Below are 22,555 nucleotides of genomic sequence, written 5' to 3'. Positions count from 1 at the left end.
TCAACTATGCGTGTAGAAACAGAACCCATCTATCTACTTGGTCTCTCCGATACGTGAGTTGCAGTTTAAAACAGGAACTTTGCTTATGTGCCATAGTGCATATTTCCACATTAATAGCCACAAGTGTGGAAAAAGCCTCTCATTCATTCAGGAGTTCTTCCTAATCTGATGGGGTGTTTTTATTTCCATATTTTTTGTTGAAATTAACTTTCATATAAAATACCAGTGCCTAGTTCTTTAGACTTGAACATAATGGGTTGGCTCAGATGCAGCAGGTTTAGTGCTGGAACCCAGAAGTGTCTGCAGATGATACCAGTACCAGCTCTGTTGCTTACAGTTTTTCACAGACTGTAACATAAATAAGCTTACCTTATTGCTGTTCAGAACAGGTGAGAGAGAAGAATTAGCTTCCCAGTCCATTCTGTAGGCAGTGCCTAGCTGACAAGTGGAGACATTCGAATTCACGCATTCCGTCTTGGAGAACTACCTAAATTAAACCAGATAGTCTTGGCCTAGAGAGGAGAGCAGAACTATTTCTGCCCCACCTTGATAATCAGAAGCATCACAGACTATTTTGTTCACCTGTTAATAATAGAAGCATGTGCAGAAGCAGCAGGTTTTAAAAACAAAGTGGAAGAAAGACATGTTCTTGTGTGTGAGAGTGTGGACCTGCTGGGAAGAGGGAATAATTTGGAATACATTAGAGACCTATAGGCGTGTGTAGGTAAGAATAAGGTGCTACAGCATCCTTCTTGCTTGTCGTCATTTCCAAGGAAATACTGCAAGTGATGGTAATGCCTGGCTGCTGAGTTAGGAGATGTGGTTTCTGATCCTAGCCCAGTTCCAATGTCAGTGGCTAAGTTACTCATCCTGCAAAATCAGTGCAGCACTTTTGCAAAGTGCGCTATGCTTTAATTCATGGAAAAGTGTTTGAACTCTTCAGATGGAAGATCTTGGAGAAGATGGGCTATAAATAGATAGATTGGAAAAAGAGAAAGTATTGCACACAAAAAGAACTTCCTGCCTCCAGACAGCTGATGAACTCTTTGGCTTAATGGTATGAGTTGTTTGAGCGTGATTTGTAGTCACTAGCCTGCAAACTGCGTTGGGTTCAGATTGACATGGTGGAACTGAGAAACACTTGTGAGGTGATTGTAGGATTAATCCTCCTGGTCTGCTGTGGCTCTTGATTGTCCAACCTGGAAACAAGAGATTCCCCGAAAGCAGGAATATATGCTTCCCTTCAAATAGCTCAGTCTGGTAGTAACAAAAGCAGAACTAATGCATAATCTCCTGCTTTGCCAGTTTCTTTTTTAATCCAGAAAGAATTATGCTTTGGGCTATTATATATAGGTGCACAGAGGTGTGCTCTGCCAGGGTTATACCACGGTATGCCTCTGTCCAGGGTCTCAAGGAGCGCTAAATTTTAACAAGTTACTGTTGGAAGAAAAGGAGGAAACAAGGTATTTGCCCATTGGCTTTCTTTTAAGAGTATGGAATATGTTTTCCAACAGTGGATTCTGTTTTAATAACCAGACCCGTGATTAGGTAATGCTAAGTTTGCTGCAAGAGTAGTTTAATAAATATTTTCATATGCAAATAAGCCATTGATAGCCGTATGCATTCATAAGCTTCTACATTTTTATGCCTAAAAAGGGAGAATTCAGAGTTTATTGGTACTGCTTCACTGTGATGTCTTGGAAGTAATGCGTAGTGGGTGGCTCCAGGTGTCCAGACAAACAAAATTCATATGAACAAACAAATAGGTCCTTTATTTTATTTACCTTGAAAGGAATTTTAATTCTTTAATTGTAACTCTAGATATAAATCATGTGTGGAAGACAGACTAACGATTTTCCTGTGTTTGATTAAAGGCAAAGAATCAAAGTTTTGTTTATATATTTATTTGTTTCTTTGCTGTGATAAGACCAATTGTTATCCAAACAGTGGGACTAACCTAATAAGGGACATATGCATAATTGATCTTTATCTGTTCTTCAGTATTTATTTTTTCAATAGAGCTCAGTTCTAGAAGTGCAGCCTGAAACATTTTTAAGGTGATGTATTTTAGCACTTCTGTAAAAGGTCTCATTTTATCATTTTATGCTGGCCACTGAGAGGAAAAGGTTTGTTGTTGGTTCCACCCTTTAGTATCCCTTCAAGAGAGATTGTATCAAAGAAGAAGAATTAAATTAAAATTGATTGGTCTTATTGATTTCTTTTTTTTTTTTTTAAGAAGATAAAGGGCAATGGAAACAGCATATGCCCCTGTGATGTTTTACTGATGGTCTGTTTTTTAAAAACATAAAAAGCATATGTGTCCAATTTACATATTTACTAATTAAAAAAGCTTCCTGGAAACATTAAGTAGACTATCTTCTCTAACCTTTAACATTGTAGCTAATGGATATAGCCTGGAAATTTTCGTACCAGGTCCTCTAAATAATGTAAATGATTATGAATATGTAACTAGTTAATATGCAGCTACGAAAGGATTATCATGTAGAGGTTAATGAACATGCTGCTCTTCTGGTTTGCAGGGTTTTACTTTTTGTGCTTTTAGCTCACTTCATGCATGGGAAGTCATGTATTGGGAATGGGAAGCTTCCTGTCTTTTCCATCTTCATCTGTAGTGGGGCATTTAAACCAAAACTTTCTTAAAGGATTTCATAAACATTTTTGTGTGCTAAATTACGTTGCTTGCTTCACAATCCCTACCAAATCTGAATGGGTGAGAGATGTTGGTAGAATAGGCTCTGATTCTCCTACTTGTGTATGGTGGGCTCCATTGTGGGTTAGCGTTGTACTCAGCGCTGTGTGATTTATACCTTTAATGGGAACTTTACTCTTAAAATGAGCTCAGTATTAATAGTATGAATCAGATTTCTGAGTTGGTATCATGTAGAAGTCTGTATATTTACTGTTAACCTTAGCTTGCATGTTAAAGAAAATATTTGCTGGGCATTTGATTTATAGGCATTTAAAGCAAATGATAAATTTAAACTTGGCTTATGCGGGGCAAGCTGCCTGGCTGAATTTCCTGATGGATTATGAAATAGCATAAACGCAAATGTAGAGCTGATCCTTTTCATGTAAGTGCTTTACTCTGTTTAAAGAATTACTAGCTCACAAAGTAGTCTTTGAGTAGGAAGTGAAGGGTCTGAGCTCTGTTCTGGAATAGATGCACATATGCTAACTGAAAAAAAAAAAAATATTAAAATTGCCTTTCATCCTGTTGTTTGGGGGAAAAAAAAAAAAGAATTATCTGCTCCAGTGATTTCAGTGGTACTTGAATGTATGTTACTGTTTTCTCTGCAAATTTTTTCATTAATTGCTTTCAAACGTTAGCGTTATTTTGGCTATAGGAAAAGGAAAATCTGTAAAGGAAAAATAATCTAGAAAATGCTTATGGTGAGAAGATGTCTAGACATATTTAATTGCCCCATGGCTTCATTGCATTTCATATAATTGAATGAAATTGTTTGCGTTATATTTTTAGTAACCATTATTCAGAGGTCAGAATATATTTTGAAACACAAAATCTTCAGGTAATTATGGCAGACAAGGTCACAGGTTTCAGCATCTTGTCTGTTTGCTATACCTACATAGTCTAAAAAATACAGTTAAAAAAGAAGAAAACAATTTTGTTTTAGCAATGCCCTTTATTTTGTAAATTATTTCGGATCTGTTGGGAAAGCCTGTGACATAAGGTGAGATACTCAGATTAAAATTTCTTCTTTTTGTGACACTTGGAAAGAACAGGAGGGAAGTCGGCAGCCCATATAATGGTGTCAGATACCCTTGTGTTTAAACACCACAAAACTAATTTGTGCTTTCTCAAATCCAAATGGCCAGTGGAGACATTTGTTGTTGTACTGATGACGGAAAAAATGTTTTTGGTGCTGTGGGGTTCATCTGTTTTTGGTTTTTAATGACTCAGTAGGGAGGTTACCTTGATGTCTTGTTATAACGTATGTTGTTTTCTTCCTTTGCGAACATGTAACACTGAAAATAGATCTGCAGATCGCACAGCCTGCTACTATTATAGTATACTGTTGTGTGTCATGTAATAGTTATGGAGCAGGTATTGTACCAAAATATGAATGGAAAAGCTGTAATTTTTTTCTGTGGTTATCTGCCTGCATTAGTGTGTGATAAAGTGTTCTGCTTAAGAACTACCATTCCCTTGCCTTTGCACTGACAAATAGAAATGTACATAGAGACACCACCAAATCTGTAATGCTGCCGTTCTAGTTTCTGATGCATTGACATTGCGGCTGTGTGCTTAGCCTTGTTTTTTCATGAGTAGTTATCTGTTTTGATGACAGGTGGTCACTAGCTGCCAAGAAAAAATCCAGCACTGGTAAGTGAAAAATGTTTGATTACATGCCTAAAATACTGATGAGTAACCTAGTTATATATTAATAAAGTATTGCTATTGATTCTGATGATAGCCAAATCCTACTAACATGTTTTGGGGATTAGTGATAGCTCAGCATTGTTACAGTGAAAATGTTCTTGAAAATGTATATATTTTCCACTGATATCATGACTTTAAATCACAAATACACTGAGCCTTAGTGTTTGTACTTCTGTTTTAAATGCCCAGCTCATTCATCCTTTTCCCCCAAGTAACCTTGTGGGTAAATGCTGAAGTTGTCTGATTGGTGCAAAGGTACTCCCAGGGTAGAATTAATGATTCTTGGTTTCTTTCTAACTATGGAGCAAGTAGGCAAATTCTCCTTCCCCCTCCTCCATGTGCTAAATCAGTGTGAAAGTCATGTTTCCCTGTTTTTTTCCCCCAGTAAAGTGTGTGGTAAAGCTTAGTTTGTAATGCTAGAAAGAAATGGTTTGTTACATAAAAAAATTATCTCTGGGCACTTTTTTCTCTGTTGGCAATCTATGGTTAATAGAAAACATGTTTTGTAAGTAACAGTTTTCTATGGCTTGTGAGGAAAATGTACATTTAATGGTGAATGAAACCTTATATTATGAGTTACTGGGAGATATAACAGTTGATCTTACAGATATCAAATTACAATATATCCATGCTGTGTTTACCATGATTTTACAGAGAGAACAACAGGAGCTGTCTTGATTATTGTCTGCAGGGTTATTGCAGAATCACAGCAACTGCCCCTTTAGTGGTGAGATTAAACCTTTGGTTATACACCATCAAGCATATAATATTTAAATTTATTTTAAGAGGCTTTTTCTTCATGCCCGAAAGATCTCCAAGCAAATAATTTATATTTAGTGTGTATCAAATGTTTTTACTTTAAATGCACATAGGCTGCAAGCACTGGATAAAAGGAAAAAATCAAGGCAATCTATGCACATCATATTAAATTCTGACTATTGGCTCCCCAAAATAATCTGAAACTAATATGTTACATTTATGTTTAAAATTCAGAGACTGCATTAATTTTCAATAAGGGAAACATTATTGAAGTGCCTCCTGGTACTGCCATGGTGAAGGCAGGTAGAATATCCCCATCACACAGACTTTTTCAGGATATTTGCAGTGTCCCTACCAGTTTGGTCTCACATGAAATTCTGCGTGTACATTCTTTCACTAAGGGGCATTATTTTTCAGTAAAAAACTAACTAACAAAAAGCCTTAAAATTTGAACAGATTTTTAAAAGTTTGTAAAGTTGTGACAATTATTTACTCTTACAAAAATGGCTGAGGCTTGTGAAGTCAGAAGGGAGGGCTCTGGAAGGAGGAGTTATTAGTGTATTTGCTTTCATGCAAACTCTTTCCATGGCCTGATGAGCTTGGGGAACTTGGGCATAGCACGTCAAAAGGAAATCCTGACTTACTGTTTCTTACCTTTATGTAGAAAAGCAGTTTTATACAGCATCTGATTTCATAAAAAAATATTTAAAATTTAGTACCCTTATTTAGATCTTGATTGTGTGTGAGCTGAGTGCGTTTGTTTCAACTAAGTTGTTCCTATAAGACCTTCTAAGTAGTCAGTGACAGAAGAATGTTAAATAGAACTGAGTGAATAACAACAGGGTTTAAAAATGTTCAGCTTTAATCTATGTCCATTCAGTTACTTTTTAATTTTTTAGTTCACTTTTTGAAGTATCTTTCTGAAGCCATGAATCCAGTAATGGGTCTGGTGCAGGATTAAGCATCTAGACATGCGTTTCCCCTTCTGGGACACGTTCACAGCTGGAGTCCCAGTATTCATCCTCCCTCTTCATGTTCTTCATTGTGTATGGGAATTGAGCTTGTGTGGCCATCAGCTATAGGTAAAGAGGGATGTTGTCCTCCTTCCTTAAGTAATACTGTCTCAGGCCAATTAATTAAAAGGATTGATTTTAATTTTCTTTATCTTGATGGTCCAGTTCAGGATGTGGCTGTGCTTTTAGAGATTCCCATGGTGGAGGCTTGGTAGCCAAAGGGCAGTAAAAAAAAGAAATATACTGAAAAATAGAAGTCTACTTTGCTCTGTAAAGCAAAAAAGCTTTTGTAGCAAGTGATTTATCCTGTATCCTAGTCAGATTATTCAGCAGCAGGCAGCAGCCAGACCTTACAGGCAGCACCTTCTTTTCAGATTGATGAAGAAATGTTGAGTGACTTTCAGCCATGAAGCAAATGGGAATATTTAATCCTGTTGTGAGTGGGGAGGGATTTTCACACCATTCTCTGCGCATGGAGGCCTCTTTTCACATTTGAGACCAAGGCCAGGCTGTTGGCTTGGGGGTCATGTTTGTTTTTTAGGGGATGGCTGGAGTGCATCAATATCCATTTCTCAAACACAGATTTCTGCAAGGCGAAGGCTGGATTCTGTAAATATCATTAAGTAATTTATTGTTATCGTTGACACCAAATTGTCATTATATTGTGCTCCCCCCCCCCCCCCCCCCCCCCATCTCAGTGAGTTTTTTTAAGATTCATGGGTTTGTTCTTCCTCTTTGAAGGAAGTGAATTATATTTTCATGTTGATGTAGGTAGAGAAACATGCCTAAAATGTTGGGGAGAAATCTGCTGTCAAACCAAAGCAGAAGCAGCCATCTTTGGTGTATCAGCTGCATGGAATACGCTTTTAATGTCCAAGTGGCATAAAACCCTAAATCCTGTTTTTCAAGACTGTTCAGCAGCTTAAAGTATGAAGCACTCCAGGTATAAAGTAGCGTGATTACTGCAAAGTTCAACTATGGAAGCAAATGAGTCAAAACACAGGAGTATCAGATAATTTTTCATAACGAATGCTGAAGAAGATTTCACTCTGCTTATGAATCTAGGAAAATCAATGATAATATTTTGAGAGTTGTGTTATCAACTATGACATTCATTTTTTAGCACATTTATAGATTGCTTTTCTGAATCCTCAGAAAACCTGTAATTTGCATCTCAGGTCAGTGTTGTTAAGTGTGCTGCTCCATGCTTCCAGTTGCTTTTTATTGCAGAATTTACTACCATATATACATTTACTATTTTGAAGTACAAGTAAACAATGTCATCAAACCTTACATTTATATGCCAGTTACTTCATGCAGGAGCTGATTTCTGACCACCTTCAGAATCGCAGTAGTCCGTTAAAAGACTTTTTCAGTTGAGTTTAAGTATTTAAGGATATCTTTCCAAAAGAAGGCTTTTTTAGAGGGGGTCTAGTTCTTTTGTGCGCAAAGGAAAATCCCTGCAGCAAATGAAACGCTGTATTTTGCAAAGTCTTCTCTGAAAAGCCAGGTATCTGCTGGGGGAATAAATTGTCTTAGGTTCTCCAAGCCATTTCTCTCTTTGGTGGCAATATGTAGCATGAGCCTTATTTACATTGTGGATGGAGAGGCAGTAGAAGGGATGTTCCTCAACTGCAAAGTCCCTTGTCAGGGATTGAAGGTACGACAGAATCCTTGTGGTCAAGCCATCTTTCACATGTGTCGACTTTTGGTAGGAACACAAAGTTCTTGTGAAAATAAGAATGAATTAAAATTTTGCCCATTCATGTCAGATCAAATCAAGGCCATGAATCTTTATTAAAAGTGCTGCTTGGAAGAATTTGCCTCTTATAAAGTATAAACTGGATTTTCAGTTATTTTTCTAAATATTGATGGTGGTATAACTGATAAACTTGAACACGGAGTGAGATAAGCCAGATCAGAGTGAAAGAACTGATTCTTTGCACCAGTCAAATTCAGAAAGAGACATGCACAATCTAAAATAATCATGATGCTATTTTAATACACATTATTCTAAAATAATATCATGTTTGTCATCCCAAGTCTTTTATAAATAAGTTATTAATATATCAACTGTATGTGTTTAAGAGTAAAATAGTTTCTGTTCCTGTATTTTTTGTTTGTTGAATTAATAGCAGGAAAATGTTAACTCTTTACTTCAGACATGAAATTGAATCAATTTGAATTTGTCAACAGGAAGAAGGTGGAGAGTGATTACGAGGCTCTTCAGGAACGACTCCGTACGCTGCCTGATAAACTGTCCTATGATGTCATGGTATGTACACTGTAGAGTTCACGTAAGGAAACACTGAAATGTTTAGTAACTTGTGTATCTGTAGTGGTAGCAAGGTTCTACTCAGGTGGCCACATAATACTTTGTAATGTTTTGTGTCTCCTGGTAATAGTTTTACCTTTGCTTTTCTTTCTCTTTTCTTTGAAAGCCATTGTAAATTACAGTGCTACTGACAACTGAGAACTGATGACATAAATGCTAACACAAAACCTGACATATTTAATATGTAAATCTGTTGTATAGAAAACTGTAATTATGACTGAATTATGGTACTTAGCCATTTCCTGAGAAGAAAGTGGCCGTAGTGTTTCCTGATTCATGGAAGTAAGCCGTAGAGCATTGATTTTTACATAAAAAGGTGCTGCTAATTTTTGTTTCACTGATCTTCACATTGGCATAGCAATCTTTTCTGGTGCTTTGAATCTTCCCTAACAACTGCACAACTCCCTGTGTAAACTGTACCCTGTTGGCTTGTGAGCACAAGCATTCTGACCGGATTGGCTTTTCTCTCTTCATTTCCCTCCTCCCTTCTCAGGTCCAATTCAGGATATATCTTTGGAGAGATGGAAGTTATACTGTAAATAACTGGATGACTGATTTCAGCCCATAGTGCCTGTTTTCTTCCTTGGCATCTTGGCTTATCATATAGCATTGAATTGTTAGCAAGACAGCGTTGGAGTACACTTACCATGTGGGAAAAGAAAGTGATTCCCTTTTTTGTGCTAATGATTCAGTGCTGGATTTTATGCGTGTAGTCCATTTACTATGTGTATATGTACGGCCACATGTTGTAACACAAAAGGATCATGTTGTTTCGAAGCATACAAAGCTCTGTATTAAAAAATAAAAGCTAGCTAGGGCTTATTCTTAGTTAAAGCAGTAATGTCAACTCGCATCTGGTATTTTAAATGTATATAAATAGTTCCTATCCTGTTAGCCAAATATTTTCATATGTTTCCAATTTTGCTTTCATCATTTTTGGGGGAAGAGTGAACAGGCGAGTGGTGCAGTCTGCTACTTGAAAACCAAGTTGGGAAGGGCACATGTGTAGGAAAAGTACATTCAGCGTAGCCTTAATGTCAGCATCCTGCCTGCTGAAGAACTGGTTCAAGCCTTGGTACTCTTCTGGATACTGGAGCTAGGGAAGATCATTTTCCAAGGAAGTATATCCACTAAGCCAAATGCTGTGCTTCAGCACAAATATGTTGAGAAACCAAGTGGCTATCCTCAGGAAATGAAGGAGGTGGCAGAGGAATGAAATAGAAGGAACTGATACAAACTGGCTGAGACAGATCTCTCTTTACCCTAAGAAAGAGAAAACTTGAGGTGGATGTTTTGTCACCTCCATTTTAACTTCAGTTTGATTTTGGTCTCGTTTCTTTGCAGTTGAAGCCCAAAGGCAGCCAGACCAGTAGGTTTGAGGGGCTGGAGAAGGAAGGCAGGGCTCCTCCTCAGCAGCAGGACTTGCCCAAGTCTCTGAAGTTTGGCCTGTGGAAGGTGTCTTAATTCATGAAAACAATGTCCCAGACATTGCAATATGTGTTAAAACAGGGCTTACACTTTTTAAGAAGCACCTCTTAAAGTTACAAAATGTGTTTATTTCCACTGTACTCCTGTCTGACAGTATTTGAAGAGTTACTAGAGAATGGGTGTTCTGTGGTGGAGCATTGCTTGAAGGTTGAGGTCTGCACATTGGTGGATGATAAAGCGAGCTTAAGCAGTCTGTGGTCCTGCTAGTAGCCCCACAAACTTACACTGAGGTTTCTAAGGTGCTTACTATTAGCAAGACAGATAGAAGCAACTCATCTTTGAGTTGACCATACCTATTTAAATATTTTTAACATTTTAGCGAAGCTAAACTTGCTGGTTTTAGGAGATGAATGTAGTCTGTGTGTAACAAACATGTAACTCACCCAAATGACAATAATTTTGTCATCAAGGCTTACATGTTAAGTGGATTGTTTTCCATGTGAGCATTTGGCTATTCTGTAGTTTTATGTCACAAACCAACTTGTCTAGTTCAGTACCAGGTTTCAAATATTTTAAGTATGATACTAAATTTAAATGGATCTGGTAATTTGAATATATATGAGGGATTAGTCATTAAATAGCTGGTGTAGAATTTTTATTTCTGTAACTCTGTATTTTAGTTTTTGTTAAAAACTAAGGCATGAATGATGCCTGGGTTTTATTTTCATTTGTGATTTCTAGCAGTTTCTTTTCTACCTTTCGCAGGTACCTTTTGGACCTCTTGCCTTCATGCCAGGAAAACTTGTCCACACCAATGAGGTTACTGTTCTGCTTGGGGACAACTGGTTTTCCAAATGCTCAGCAAAGCAGGCTGTCGAGCTGGTTGAGCACAGAAAAAAACGTATGTATGCTTCTGAACATAATTTAATAGTCAAAATTACGTGTCTTTGTATTAATAAATCAGTAGCATCTACACTGTGTTTTTGTGAGCTCTCTGTCAGAATTCTTGTTCAGATGTAATATCAGTTTATCACCTTATTTTTCACCTTTATGTTGTATTTTATTGCATATGTCTAATTTTTCTAAAGATCTAGCCAGAATTTTTTTTCTTTTCCAATGATGCATCAGCTTAAGTTACCAAAATTCAGGTTTTGTTGTTACATATTAGAATACAAGATCAGCCAAGATTTATTCCTTTTTATTATATGCAAAAGTAAAAAAAGAAAAAACCAAACCAAACTAAAACCCCCCTTTTGCTTTAACATGCGAAATGCTGTATTTTCTTCCGGAAAGTGAACATCACATTGTACTTTTGTTCTTAGTTACCTTACGTTCTGTTTATATATTCTGTATAGATATTATAAACCTGTATTCTGTTCTCTTGTTTCATCTTTGTTGCCTTCTTCTCTGGTTTAGTTATTTTTTTTATTTGTCCATGTAATTTTCCACCTTTCTTCTTCCTCTGCACATGCTTTACTCTTGCTTGTTGGTTCATTTGTTTGTTTGTTTCTCACTTGCTGCTTAGATGCATTTCTGCCTCCTGTCCTTGGCGTTCCTGTCCACTCTTATGGAGAGATCCACTGGATCTCCCCAGATGTGCTGTTGGTGACCACCACATTCATCTTCTATAATAGCACATCACAGAGGCAAACAGGCAATTTCCGGTTGTGTTTCCAGCTCTTTTTAGTTGGTGAGATCTTGTCTTTGAAGAGCCAGGACCACCAGGAAGTGGTGTGTACGGTACACTTTGGAACCTCCTTATGTTAGAAAGAATGAGTGCCTAAAATATTTGATGTAAATGTCAAGGAAGGAAAAGCACAATGAAATGGAAAATAAATTGGTATCTAGTAGCCTTTTCTGCTTGCTTCAGATAAGCATTTGATTAAATTTTTTTTGTATTAGTTTTACGTGTAATCTGTCTCATTCCTGAATGAGTGCTTACTGCAGCTTTACCCTATGGCTGCTACAACTTCCACAACTGTTTACACTGGATTTTTGTTTGAGTTCTGCTATCCATGTGCTGCCTGCAGCAGAATACCCTAGAGCTTCCCCATCTGCATAAGTTTGTTTTTTTAACTCAACCCTGTGCAAGCAATATTTGTGTAAGAAAAGTAATTTTTTTTTTGTAAAAATTCGTTTGCTGTATTACTTTAAAATGCTACTTTATGAAGAACATTGCCAAAAGTACATAATTTGTATTTTATCTATTATCTTTCTTAATCTGGTTCTCCTGACACAACTTTGTAATTTTCTTTGTTACTGAACTGAATCTACGTTATTTATTGTGACTCTTGTGAGATCTCAGGTCCATATCTTTTTCCTTGATCATCTGATACTTTTTTCAGTGCTGCAGGATATTTTTGTCACCATTACATTCAGTGAAATCGTTTGACCTTTGCATAGTAGATGTTCGAGCATTAAGTAGTCTGCTGGGAGACACACAATAAATGCTGAATTCTTTCCTTTATGATCTTTTAAATTGCATTTAAAATACGAACTCAGAAATACTAATTTTTTTTAAAGCAAAATAGTCTTTGATGCTGCATATAAACCCTCTATGCAGCTGGTAGTTCACTTCAGCTGTGTGATGGCTGCCAGTGGGAGGCTCCAAAACACAGATATTAACTAAAAAGTTTTTCTTTAAAGGACCATATTCAGTTTTAGATGACAAAACCCGTATTAGTAGATAGGATTCTGAAAAAATTACATTCCTTCATAGATACACATTTCTGTTTTAAAAAATACAGCTGACACAAACTCTTTCAACCGTTTTCACACTAAATAAGGGCAACTTAGAGGAGAATATTTGGCATTTTATTAGCTTAGTTAGAAAAAAAGGTTCTGTGTGTGAAAGACCTGTAGGCTGTTGCTGGGTAATGTGAATTTGCCACTTACGGCACAAATGTGAAAGACTGATGTTTCACAAGCAGTAGTTTAAAGTCTCTTTTGTGTATCTGTTTTCATAGGTATGACTTCTGATTTCACTGGCATTTTGTGGGCATATTTTACAGGGTGATGTATACTGGATGTTATCATTACATTGACACAATATGATTTGATTTTTAGTGCATAGTCTTTTTGTTTTGGACATAAATTCTATGTGTAGGTCACACACACTGGAAAAGAGGTCATGCTTCTTGCAGAGGATTACACTGCAAGCAGTCCTGCATGTCCGGTGTGCCAGTTGGAAGGTCCTAACACAGCAAAGCTTTTTTAAGCATGTCCTTATGGTCAGTGTGTGTGTGCTTAAAGGCCTTGATGTATAGGAATTGGGGTTTGAACAGAGCAAAGAGCATGCTGGAATTGCTTCCTGAACAGATAGTTGGCAATGTTTGTTTCTTGGTTTGTTTCTTCAGTGACCTACATTTTTTTTAGCCAATACTGCTCTAATGTAGATGGTCATTTTTTTCATAACTAGCTGGTCAAATCTGTTCAGATAACCAAAATGAACTTAATTACTATAGCACTAATTATTCAGTGCTATAACATAAATTAAGAGTTGTAAGGAAATAAAAACAAGGCACACATTTTCGTTACTCACTGTGTCCCGCTCTCCTGAATGTTGAGGAGTGGGAAAGCGTCTGCTTGGTGCTTAAGTTCTCTAGTGGGACTGGTGCTTAGATAGCAAAGGGTAAGAGACTCCTGTAACTCCCTTCTGAGTGTTTTTTTTTGCTGGTTCTGGGGAGTTTTCTTTGTTGGCTTTGGCTGGTTTTGTGGGGGTCTGCCCACTGAAGGCCTCTAGTCACTAGGGTGACCCTGTTTGCCTTTGAGGATGCTACTGCCCTAACAGTTAGTTTAATCAAGGTTCACAGAAAATTTTCTTTACAGTTTGATTCCTCCTGTGTGTGTTGAATTCATACACGGATGGACAATATGAATTTTCACGCTTAAGCAGTAATAGTGCCAGATAAATCAAATCATGTCAGTAAGCATAAAGCCTTGGAACTTAGGGGTAGCAGTAAGAGTGTGCTATATATAAAAGCTTTAAATATTACTTTGTACTAATTAGGTCATCTTTTTTGTCTTAGTAGTTTTGTTAAATTTGCCTTTTAAAGGTGAATGAGTGAAAAAAATGTTTGTGTCCATGGAACAAAGAAATGCCCAGACACAGCAGATGAATTTCTTTGTTAAAATTTATTTAACTGAAAGGAATAATTGAAGAGTGACTGTACTGCATTATAAATGCACTTTAACTGACATAGCTATAGAAAGCCCTATTTTGGGGCAACATTTTTGTTTGCTTAGCTTTTGATTTAGATGCAGACTGTTCAGCACTGTGATTGGTTGAAATGTATTTGGTAAAATTTGGGACAGTCACTCATGTCAAATGTTACCTTTTCATAAAATATTGATCATGTCTTCTTGAATAATATCTGAGTTGCAGCAAGTCTTTATTTGCTGTGCATTTTTGTGACATCCTAGATGTTCAGTTAGTTCCAGAACTGTTAAAAAAATATAAATCCAATGAAGTTTATGGAATTGCGAAATACATTTTTAATTGTTTTAAATTTGTTGCAGTTAAGCCAGGTAGTACAGATAATGGGAAACACATTACACACATGTTTGTGTGAAAAATGTGAAGAAATAGTGAAGGAGATTAAAGGATATGCACACCAAATTCCATTATAATAAAAGAAATTAGCTTTTTAAGTATGTCACAGTTTAGCACAACAATAATGCAATTGTAGGTTTTTCTCTTACAATTATCTTCCTTAAGGTACTTCATAATATTTCTGTTCTCCTCAAGGCAAGACTGTATTGTCTCAGAATTCAAAGAGGGAATAAAGATTCTTTCTGTGAATATGGGATTATATCTTCTACATGTTTGTGATGATATAAATTACATTTTTTCTCTGTATCAGTAATCGTATTAATTCTTTAAGATGGGAAATTTTTCATTACAATAGTCCCTGTGGTAGTTACTATAGAAAGAAATTCAGTAGATTTTTCTTGTAAATATTTGTGGATTAATTCAGGATGCTAGGTATTCCAAGTGTCTAAACACTTAAAAAGGTGGGAAATTAAAATATGTGCATGGAATTAGGAGTGGTTTTATTGTGTTAAAAATTTATCAGATAAAAAAATCCCACTTAAAGGAGAATTGTTGAACCACTTAGCAATTGTGTCTTCAGTATATGTAAGAATACCCTTGCAGTGTCATGCTGCAAATGAATTAATGAAATGAAAATACTGATTACATTAACATACAGTATTGTGATAGTACCCAATTGTAAATTGCAGTATGTAACCTTTAATACAAATATTTGTGTCAATCAAAATTGACCGATAGCTTAGTATATAGTGTTTAACAGATACCATTGTTTTTAATAAATAAGATCATCCAGGCGGATGAGGACCAGTTTGAATTTGTTCCTTATCTGCATTTCCAGAAAAAAAGGATATTGTCTCCAAAATATATGATAGGAAAGCTTTCCATTTTGCATCTGTGAATGAGTGAGGCCTTTAGAGGTTTCTAATGTTTCATTCAGGGGTGAAAATAACTTCCTTTATATTCTAAAGAATGTAATACAAACTTGCCTACTCACTTTTCTGGGGGGAAAGGACAAAGTCGTGGGCAATGTTACAGAGAAATCTAGCTGTTGGTTTTCTTGATTAAAAAAAAAAATGTTATTTTTCTACATGCTGGAGAATTTTCTTTTTCTGCTTTTGAACACCATTTATTGCTGTGATCACTTTTTAGTTTTATAACCTCCATCAATTCCATCCTTACCCTTGTTACATCAGAAGCTGGTTAGGGGCAGTGCTAAGTGCTCTAGATTTGCTCTGCAGTTCCCAGGAGGTGTTGGGTTTCTCACAGGACCATAGTCCAGGTATTTTAACCAGAACACAGTGGGAAGTAAGGAGCACAGACTCCTTTCTGTAGGTTATCTATTGTGATTCAGAGAAGCCTCTAGCTTTTTGTAATTCTTACGGGGAGAGAGAGGGGTTGTTTGAATACCACCCTCCTTCATTTTGGAGGAATTTAAATGTATTCATACAATTCTAGCAATTACACAGGTGTGTGAACCTAAAAGGGAAGTGTGTTGCATTTTCTTAGTGTTCCTAAAGCCAAATTATCTATACATATTTTTACAGAAAATAATCCAAATGACTTTGGTTTTGATAGCAAGGGAACATGGAAAACAGAATGAAGGTTGTCATTAAAAGGCGCAAAGCTGCTGCACAAAGGGTTGTGTTGCATTTTATAAACTAGTGCAGTTGCTGTTATGAAGAATTAATTTATTTATGTGGTTGCAAGCACAAAGAGAGCTTAAATCCATATACACAAAAAGCAAATTGCTTTTTGGGATTCCCTTTTGAATCTTAAAACAAATGTGTCTCTAGAAAAATGAACAGAAAAAGAATAGAAAACCAGGAAAAAGGGTGTTTTGAAAAGCTCTTAGTAGACATTTCTTTCTACAGAACTGCAGATCTTCTTTCAAGTAACCTGTGATATTTATTGAAAAATTATTGACTGAAAACATATTTTGGTGCGAATTAAATGTATATTTATTGAAATACAGTTTAAAATCCTCAGATAATTGATCTACTGATGCAGACCCTTAAAAGCAAGAAAATAAGTAATGCACTTAAAATAGTATGACATAACTCGATCCATTAATAGTTCTTGTAGTTGTACTGTAGTGCTTACTGCAGTGCTGTGCTTCTGCAAGGAAATAACTTCCATCTCCAAAGGATTCAGGAGTGGAGTATGTTTACTAGGTTGCATCATACTTTCCCTCCAGCCTCAGTAATGTTAACATGCTGCATTAACAGAATGCATGAGAGGTGTTCTTGTTTTGTTCAGGGGTCAGTTGTAATTTTGCTGGAAATGGCTTATCATAGAATCACAGAATGGTTTGGGTTGCAAGGGACCTTAAAGATCATACAGTTCCAGCTCCCCTGTGTCCTGGGTTTAGCAGTAGCAGTAATTTTTCTCCTTCTTAGTAGCTGGTGCAGTGCTGTGTTTTGACTTTCGGCCTGAGAACATTGCTGATAACACAAATGTTTTAGTCTGACCAAGGACTTTCTGAGCCTCATGCTCTGCCAGGGAGGAGGGAAAGCTGGGAGGAAGCAGAGACAGGACGCCTGACCCAAACTAACCAAAGAGGTATTCCATACCACAGCACGTCATGCCCAGGATGTAACTGAGTGTTACCCGGAAGGGCTAAGGACTGCAGGGCTGGATGAGGTATTGGTCGGTGCTTGGTTGGGTGGGGTTGGGGAGGTTATCTGTCGGCTGGTGCTGAGGTGTTGTATTCTCTTCCCTTGTTATTTCCTTTATCATTATTATTATTGGTGGTAGCAGCAGTGATTTGTGTGATACCTTAGTTATTAAACTGTTCTTATCTCAGACCGTGGGAGTTGCATTCTTTTGCTTCTCCTTCCCATCTCTCCAGGAGCAGGGGGAGGGCAAGAAGGGGGGGGAGTGAGTGAACGAGCTGTGTGGTTGGGTTTAAACTAAGACACCCTGCTATGTTGTATCTATGATATTCCCCCAAAGACTAACTGAACCTAGCAAGGTAGACCAGGCTTCAGCTTCATTTCAGTTTGTCCTGTTTAACAAAGTCTGACTTTTCAAAATAGATCAACCTGTTCTCACTGTTCTTGTCTGTTCTTACTATTTAAATCCCAGTGTAACACACAGTTTCCAGAAGTAACTAAAATAATGTCTATGATTCCCCAAATCCTTATAGACAACACTCCAAGGACATTAATGTCAAACTCAGATAATTAAAATTTGTATCCAGCCAAGCTAATTAACCCATTATAGCCAAAACACATAGATGAGAATTTGTGTCAGTTTGGCATTAGTACGTTGTCATATCTTGTAAAATCTGGCTTCAGTGGACTTCATTTCAACAATATGAAATGTGCTCCCCAAGTATGTTTTTTCTTTACCAGTGTATATGCAGCAACCAGAAGGCTGCTTCTTAGAAACAGCTGATCATGGTGTAAGGAAATCCAGTGCAGTCCTTTCAGACTAATAAGGGAGCTGGGAAAGAATGAGGTAAATGTAAAGAAATCTTGCTGCCTGTAAATATTCAAAAGATGCTGCGCTGAGGAAATGTATGTATCCTGATTTGTGATTCAAGTATCTGTTCCTTTTGGCAGTCCTGGAAAACAGTCCTAGAGACTCTGGCATGTCTGTGGCACTGAACTGTCTTTCTGAGCGGTTTAGCTGGGACATGTAAATAGGAGCCACTTGAGTTCACCTGAAAGCCATGTCAGACTTCTCTCAGATTATTGGATGTGACAAAGTTGGACAACAGCCTCTGGTTCAATCTGTCTTAAAAGGCTCTAAGAAGCTTAAACTGCAGGGTAGTAAGAGGAGGAGACTGTGGAGCCTCTCTTACTCTACTGGTATTTTTATGGGGCTCTCAACTAAAAAAAACCCCTGTGGTTTGTAAAGTGAATTGTTTTTCACTTGATAACAGTACATTTTAAAATTCAGTGAATTATGTTGGAGGTGTTTAGGGTGCATGGTGGCAAGTGAAAACACAAAACCCTGAGCTTCCCTTGCGTTGCACAAGCCGTTTTCCAGGAGATCCCTTCCTCATGGGGTCTTGGCCATGGGAACGTCTCTTCTTTGGCCAGCCTTTGGCTTTCTGCAGGCAGGGCAGGAATGAGCAACTCGTCAGGCTGCCTCTGCAGGCAGAGCATTGTTGTAGTCCTGGCTGTCCAATGACTTTCTGTGTGGCCCAGGGCAAATCACTTAAACTGTCTGTTTCCTATCTGTAAAATAGGAGAGGGTAATAACTTCCCTCACTCACAGGGTGCTCGTCAGGTTAGTTAATGCTCATGCAGCATTGTAAAACAAAGTGTGGTGTGTAACTGCTGAGTGTCCTTACATCTAATGGAGCAAACCAGCACTCTCCCATCCAGAGGGCAGTGTTGTGAGCTGGTGCTCCAGAAGCAGTGTAACCTGAATGCTGTAGAACAGTATTTAGATACACAGGTAGTGACCGAGACACTTGTGGTGTTTAAGAAACAGCTGAGCATCACATTTACTATGAATGTGAAATAAAAGCCTGAGGAAGATTGGTCTCAAGCTGGACGTTTGCGTATATTGAGATTACATTCAGGAGCTGAAAGCACAGATGGGAGCATTTGGTATGAAACTGTCACCACCTCTCTTTTATTTGGACTTTGGAGGGTGCAACAGACACAAAAAAAAAAAAGGTGTGGACAGTGTTGGTGGAAATTAAATGAAGAGTGAAAGCTGCATGTGAGAGGTGGTTGCTGCTGTATGCAGAGGATGAGGTGGCTCATGGAGGAGTTGTGTCAAGGGAGCAGGACCCTGACTACATGTGAAAGGAGCCGTGTCCTCTGAAGGCAGGGTTGGCACTGCTGGAGATCTTGAATGCTTTTTGGGAATAGTATTTCATTCAGTAGAAAATGCAAATGCAGAGCATTTTTCAGGGGAGAATCTTAAAGTATTTCTTAGAAGCACCTTAACTAGAGGAGGTGACTGCACGTTTGACACATAGGTTCTTCTTTGCTTTAAAGCCTAATGCTTTTGAATACCCGAAAGTCATACCGGAAAGTCTGAGCTGTGTCTTCATGCTCCTTGTTGGAAAGGATGGGCATTTGCTGTAGTAGCCTTTTCTAAAATGCGTCATTTTCTCTCTGAACTATTTACTGCAAGTAATATATTTTTAAGTAATTGTAGTTGATGCGCTGTGAAATATCAGCAGGGGAACAAAACGTACAATACTGAGTCTGTTCAAATTAGGATGAGAGTAATCTCACACACATGGTGGTAGTTGTGTTTTGCATTGACTATTCCATGCATAATTCTCTCTTCTACGTGTGCTGAGAGGGAGGAGGAATCTGAACCGGTTTGCAGAAGTTTGAATCACTAAAGAGATTTTATTTTCTCAGTGTTATCTGCAAACTCATTTTGTCTACTTAAGCACATTTTGTAATAATTTCATGATTATTAGTGTATTTTCACACATCCTTACCTGAAAGGCCTATGATTATAATAAAGCAATCTCTGAAACATTTGCGACAGCATACCCTAGCCAGAAAACTGTATGTAGCTATAGATGTACTTAAAACATTTTAACATCAGCCTTTAGACCAGAGAGGTACTTAATCAAATACTCAAGGTCACAAGCAAAAGGAGCATTAAAGAGTAAGAATACTGAGGAAATACTTTGAAAATAGTTTTTCAATTAGAATATTTTGCAATTAAGTTTTCCGTCATTCCATATTCCTGTCTGAAAAATGGGAATAGCAGGGTCTTCCACCATATTTGTATGTTGTGAAAATCAGTAATTGAAGGTGTATCAGGTTTTTTTCTTACATGCTGCAGTGCTGGTGATCATGTAAGTATCATAAATAAAGAGAAGCAATGCTGAGGAAGGAGCTAGCTAGATCCATGAAGTGAGTTAATACTTTTAAAAGGTAGAGAGGATCTCTCTGCCTCCTTCAGAGTGAATTGTGTGAGACATCTTCTTCTTGTATTGCTTTAATGATTCCAAAAAAGAATTTTAAAATAGAAAATCAGCTTACTTCTTCACAAAGGCTTTTAGCTCCTTCAGGGTATATAGGACCAGTAGGTGCAAGGTCTTAGAGATCCTCTGTTGAAACTAATTTATGTAGTAAGTCTTCCCTCCTGAAAATTTGCATTTGTATTAGTTTTGAGTTGAACAAAGAGTGCAAGACTATTAATATTATTAGTATAAGGCTTTAATTGTGCCCTCTTTCTCACAGTTCTTAAGTCTTAGCAAAGTTCTGTTTCCTTTTCAGGCAGTTATGACCTTCTTCTTTTGCAAATTAGTTTGTTTTTTATGATAACTTTAAGGTAAAAGTGAAACTGAAGTTTTTAATATTTTATAAATAGCTGTTGAAAGGATTCATTATTTAATTGACACAAGGGGATATAGAAAGCAAAGTCTCGAATGAACTAATGTCTGAAAGCTGGGTAGTTGTCCTGAGTTCAGCAGTAGCAGTCATTTTTCTCAGTAGCTGGTGCAGTGCTGTGTTTTTGACTTTCAGCCTAGGAACAGTGCTGATAACACCAATGTTTTTTAGTTGTTGCTAAGTAATGTTTAGTCTGACCAAGGACTTTCTGAGTCTCATACTCTGCCAGGGAGGAGAGGAAGGCGGGAGAAAGCAGAGACAGGACACCTGACCAAAACTGGCCAAAGGGGTATTCCATACTGCAGCACATCATGCCCAGTTAAGCAGAGTCGGGTTTGGGTCTTGTCTAGGGTTGGACGATGTTATAGGAGGACCAAGAGATTTTCCCTGAGGCTGGACAGTCATGAGTGGCAGGGCATGTGGGATAGTATGGGCAAGTATCTAGGCTGGTGGGCTCCTCCAGGGCTTGGGAACTTCTCCAGTGAACAAGTGCAAAATCCAGAAAAACTAGTAAAACACTTAAATGAGGTGTGTTGTCATCCTGGTCATACCAGAGAGGGACAAATCATGGCAACGTGCTGGGGCTTGGCCTACGCTTACAGAGCGCTGTTCAACACTATCCAGCACCTTCAAAGGGAAAAAGATGTCTCTGGATCTGATGGCAAAGCAACAGACAATGCAGCTACTCCAACTCAACCCGCGGGAGTTACATTCTTTCAATTCTCCTCCCCATCACTCCTGGAGCAGAAGGTGGCGGGGAGTGAGCGAGCGGCTGCATGGTTCTGCGTTACCAGCTGTGCTTAAACCACAACAGTAGTTCTTACAGTAGGTTTGCAAAATTGCAGTAAAGCATACTTGCCCAGCCTGAGAAGCTGTTTGCCTTCTGCCGTCTGGCGGAAGTACAGTTTTTAGAGCATCAGCGTGTTTCACTTGTCCATCATAACAAAAATGTTTGAACACAGTGACAGGAATGAAGTTTCAAAGGATTTTTACAGTATGTTTCAAGTACCAAGCTAAATTTTGTCACATAGACACTCCACCTGGATATTTCTTTTTATTTAGAAGAGTTTTACTCAGAAAGACAGTTCTTGCTCTCTTTTGTATTGACCCGAGCATTCAGCTTTTTGGCTTGTGACATGTGCTGAGTAGTTTACTTATCTTCTCGATTAACCTTTTTGGAATATTTCAGGTAACTGTGTATGCAGCTTTGTGCAGCCAGTGGAGGATAACATACGTACCTTCCTTCCCATGTATAAGCACTGCTAAAATGGGATGTTACCCCAATTAAGTTGCAGTGTGTTTCCTTAATACAGTGTCTACAAAACTGTTACCTTGTTCACCCATTTTTCTTCTGTGAGTTGTGTCACTGTTTGTGTTCAAACTTACAAAAGATCTGCCTCCTCTTCCTAATGAATCAAATGGCGAATTTGTATCTTATGAGGATTTTTCCATTCTGGTTTTAATTAATTACCAACCTGTGCAGTCGTTACCAGCAAGCGTGGGAGTCTCTTTGTACCATGACCTGCCAGTTTTAACAACTGTCTTTCTTGAGCTTAAGTGAAACTGAATCCTTAATCTATTCACACAGTATTCTTAAATTGTAATCCCTGTCTCTACTGGTTTTTAATCTTACTTTTTTTTCCTGTTGTTTGTTAGCTACAGAATAGCCCTTGATTGTACATTTTGATATATGCATAACTAGCCTTCTTGTTTAAACTGCCTCTTGAA

The 22,555-nt window shown here is 37.7% G+C and overlaps 1 protein-coding gene across 2 annotated transcripts in view; it reads left to right on the top strand.

Annotated features, from left to right (window-relative positions):
• URI1 (URI1 prefoldin like chaperone) overlaps positions 1–22,555 on the top strand; it is a 42,953-nt gene that overhangs the window by 7,760 nt on the left and 12,638 nt on the right. For both annotated transcript variants that reach the window (XM_065662465.1, XM_065662464.1), the window contains exons 2-4: positions 4,329–4,363; positions 8,389–8,467; positions 10,721–10,856. In XM_065662465.1, the coding sequence (XP_065518537.1) occupies positions 4,329–4,363; positions 8,389–8,467; positions 10,721–10,856 (250 nt within the window). The remainder of the gene's footprint in view (positions 1–4,328; positions 4,364–8,388; positions 8,468–10,720; positions 10,857–22,555) is intronic.

The sequence above is a fragment of the Lathamus discolor genome, chromosome Z (genome assembly GCF_037157495.1).
Source record: "Lathamus discolor isolate bLatDis1 chromosome Z, bLatDis1.hap1, whole genome shotgun sequence".
NCBI lineage: Eukaryota > Metazoa > Chordata > Aves > Psittaciformes > Psittacidae > Lathamus > Lathamus discolor.
Note: the sequence above shows the minus strand (reverse complement) of the source record. Positions and strands in the feature narration are given on the sequence as shown.